At 40.2% G+C, this 3,020-nt stretch overlaps 1 protein-coding gene across 1 annotated transcript; it reads right to left on the reverse strand.

The window, feature by feature from the left end:
* Window positions 1-1,080: 1,080 nt before the first annotated feature.
* LOC143861220 (uncharacterized) lies at window positions 1,081-2,052 on the reverse strand. Its single transcript, XM_077372155.1, has one exon. It carries the CDS (start codon window positions 2,050-2,052, stop codon window positions 1,081-1,083), a length of 972 nt encoding a protein of 323 aa, XP_077228270.1.
* Window positions 2,053-3,020: the final 968 nt, after the last annotated feature.

Here is a 3,020-nt window from a genome sequence, read left to right on the forward strand (position 1 = left end):
TGCATCAAAACATGACAGTCATGGCTCTTTAATCGGAAAGCTTGCGCTCTCGAACATTCACACGTCGCGAGATATTAGACGAATAGCCATCTGGAACTTTGATGTCCTTCTGGATGTTGCAAAGAACCTCTTTCTCCTTTAGAGACATTGTGAAACATGCTGGGGGCAAGTATGTTTTGTTCCTTTCATTATTCATCGGGTGAAGTGTTCTTCTTAGTTTCATTTCTTGCAAATCTAGCCGCGCTTTTACAGTGTCCTTTGTTTTTCCTTCAATATTCAGTAATGTCCCAATTACACTGTCACATACATTCTTCTCAATATGCATCACATCTAGGTTGTGGCGCAGTAGGAGTGTTTCCCAGTACGGCAGACTGAAAAATATACTTTTCTTCTTCCAATTGTGTTCCTTGGGATGCTTCTCTTTTTTCTTAGATGCAGAATTAGAACTTCCTTGGTCCAATGTATTCTCCTCAGTTCCACTTTTTTTCCGACGGGTGCTTTTCTTCTTCGGATCGGCATCTTTCTTTTTGCCAAATGTTGTGTTAATACTTTGCAATTGATGCAATACTTGTGTCCCTGACAGGGGAATCGGAGCTGACCTCTTTTCTACAGTGCCATCAAAAGCAAACTTTTCAAACCTAAATTTGTGGTTCTCCTCTAAGAAATGTCGGTGACCCATGTAACAAAATTTTCTTCCATGCTTCAAACGAAGAGAACAGGTGTCCTTACTGCAAGAAGGACATGCAAGTTTTCTTTTGGTGCTCCATCCCGACAAGTTAGCATATGCAGGAAAGTCACTAATCATCCACAAAAGTGCTGCATGCATTTGAAAATTCTCTTTCTTCGATGCATCATAGGTCTGCAAACCTGTCTCCCATAGTTCCTTCAACTCTTCAACCAAGGGTTGTAAGTAGACATCAATATCATTTCCTGGACTAGATGGACCGGGAATTAGCAAAGACATCATTATATATGGTTGCTTCATGCACATCCACGGTGCCAAGTTATATGGAATGAGCACAGCGGGCCATGTGCTGTGAGCAATACTCATCGTCCTAAATGGATTAAATCCGTCGCTTGCTAACCCAAGTCTAAAGTTTGCCATGCCGTAGAGTCTGCAGGATGCCTTAATATATCATCTTTGGTACGGTTGTGATTATGCCAAGTCATGAAAGAAGTCGTTTTAGTTGACATATATAGCCTTTGCAATCTCGGCTTCAAAGGGAAATGACGGAGAATCTTTGCAGGAACTTTTGAGTCTCTTGAGGATGAATGAGTTCCATGATCTTCCAAATGCCCTTCAGTTGTTTTCCACTTTGAAGCCCCACATATGCGGCACGTCTCCTCGTTGGAGGCTTCCTTCCAGAATAGCATACAGTCATTAGGGCATGCATCGATTTTATCATAATGGAGGCCCAAATCTCTAACAATCTTCTTCGTTTCATAAAAGGAGTTCGGCAATACAGCACCCTCAGGAAGTGCCTCTTTCAACAATTCAAGCAACATGATGAATGATTTGTTGCTCCACCCATTGAGACACTTTATGTGAAACAACCGAACCACCAAAGACAATTTTGTGAACTTGCTTCCTGGGTATAATTCGTGTTCGACATCTTGTAATAATTTGAAAAACTTCTCCGCATCAGCATCGGGTTTGTCCGTACTTGCATCTGTTGGGTCATCCTCCTCACCTGCCGGCCCATTGTCATCATCATGGCTCGTCCTTGGGTATATATCATGTAACACTTCATGCATTTCATCTTGTATAATCGGATCATCAGGCACTCGATGAGCATTAGGATTCATAGCACGAGACGGCCCTTCCTGATGATAAATCCATCTAGTGTAGCCCATGAGCATCCCATTCCATAGCAAATGCTCCATGGCCTCTTCTTTATCAGCCCTTCTAACGTTGCCACATTTCGTACACGGGCAGAATATCTTTCCTTCATGAGCTCCATGAGCAAATGCAAAGTTAAGGAACTGAATTACTCCTTCCTCGGACACCGGATCATTCTTATTATATCCAAAGTGCAGAAATAGAGTAAACATCTTAGCTACATTTGGAAAAGATAAACGCCTAACTAATCAAACCTTGGAGTCATTAACAAAAACCAAGTCATACCTTGGAAGTTGAATCCAACTTTTATCCATGACTATTGTGATTCTCTTCGCAACAAAATGGTAATGATTAATCAATCCTATGATCTCAAACCATGAACATCAATGTCATTACATGCAACTAAGGATAAAAACACATGAGTAAAGAATAAACACCTCAATAATATGATCCAGAGCCCACTACCCAAATATCCATTACAACTCAAGTTGCGACTAGAATACAATGAAGAATAAGAGCCACAGCTAACCTGTAAATTAAGTAGAATAAATAAATAAACTGCAAATCAAGGAGGAATACTGAAATAATAAGATAGACACAAACTCACATAACTCTTTTGTAATCATAAGAAACATCCATGGTCCAAGACAAATGCAAGGATTTTTTGCACTATCTGGTGGTTCTGATATGAACCCTCATGCTGCACTATAGGCAAACATACTCCAAAAATTTTATACAATGATACAATGCAAATTTCAAAGAGAATACACACCATAGGCAAGCATACATACATCAAGTTCAAAGTTTAGGTAAGACAGAAAAACAAAAGAGATGCAACAAATGCAAGAACTTGAAAGAACCCCAAGTGTGGAAATGGTAGAAAAAAGAAAGAAAGAAAAGAAACACTAGCTTATTATTTTTTTCATGGGGAAGAGCTTGTTACACCACCCAACAGCCCCTTTATCCTTTTATTTATTCCCTGTTTCAGCCCTAACATCTTCAATTAGCCACCCAAACAGCCCCTTGTTCAGCCACATCCTAGTTGTTCATCTAATAGCATCTGATCCAACCCTTCCCTCCCATATTATCTACTGTTTGATTGTACAAACCAGCCACCACTTAGACATTGAGAATAGCTAACATCCAACCCTATTTGCAGCTCTCTCAACAGCCACAAAAC

This window comes from Tasmannia lanceolata, unplaced genomic scaffold (assembly GCF_043159265.1).
Source record: "Tasmannia lanceolata isolate RefF3 unplaced genomic scaffold, GAP_Taslan_0.1 ptg000037l, whole genome shotgun sequence".
NCBI classification, from domain to species: domain Eukaryota; kingdom Viridiplantae; phylum Streptophyta; class Magnoliopsida; order Canellales; family Winteraceae; genus Tasmannia; species Tasmannia lanceolata.

Coding starts and splice junctions, on each gene's coding strand:
- LOC143861220 (XM_077372155.1), bottom strand. CDS start 2,052: ATGTTTACTCTATTTCTGCACTTTGGATATAATAAGAATGATCCGGTG.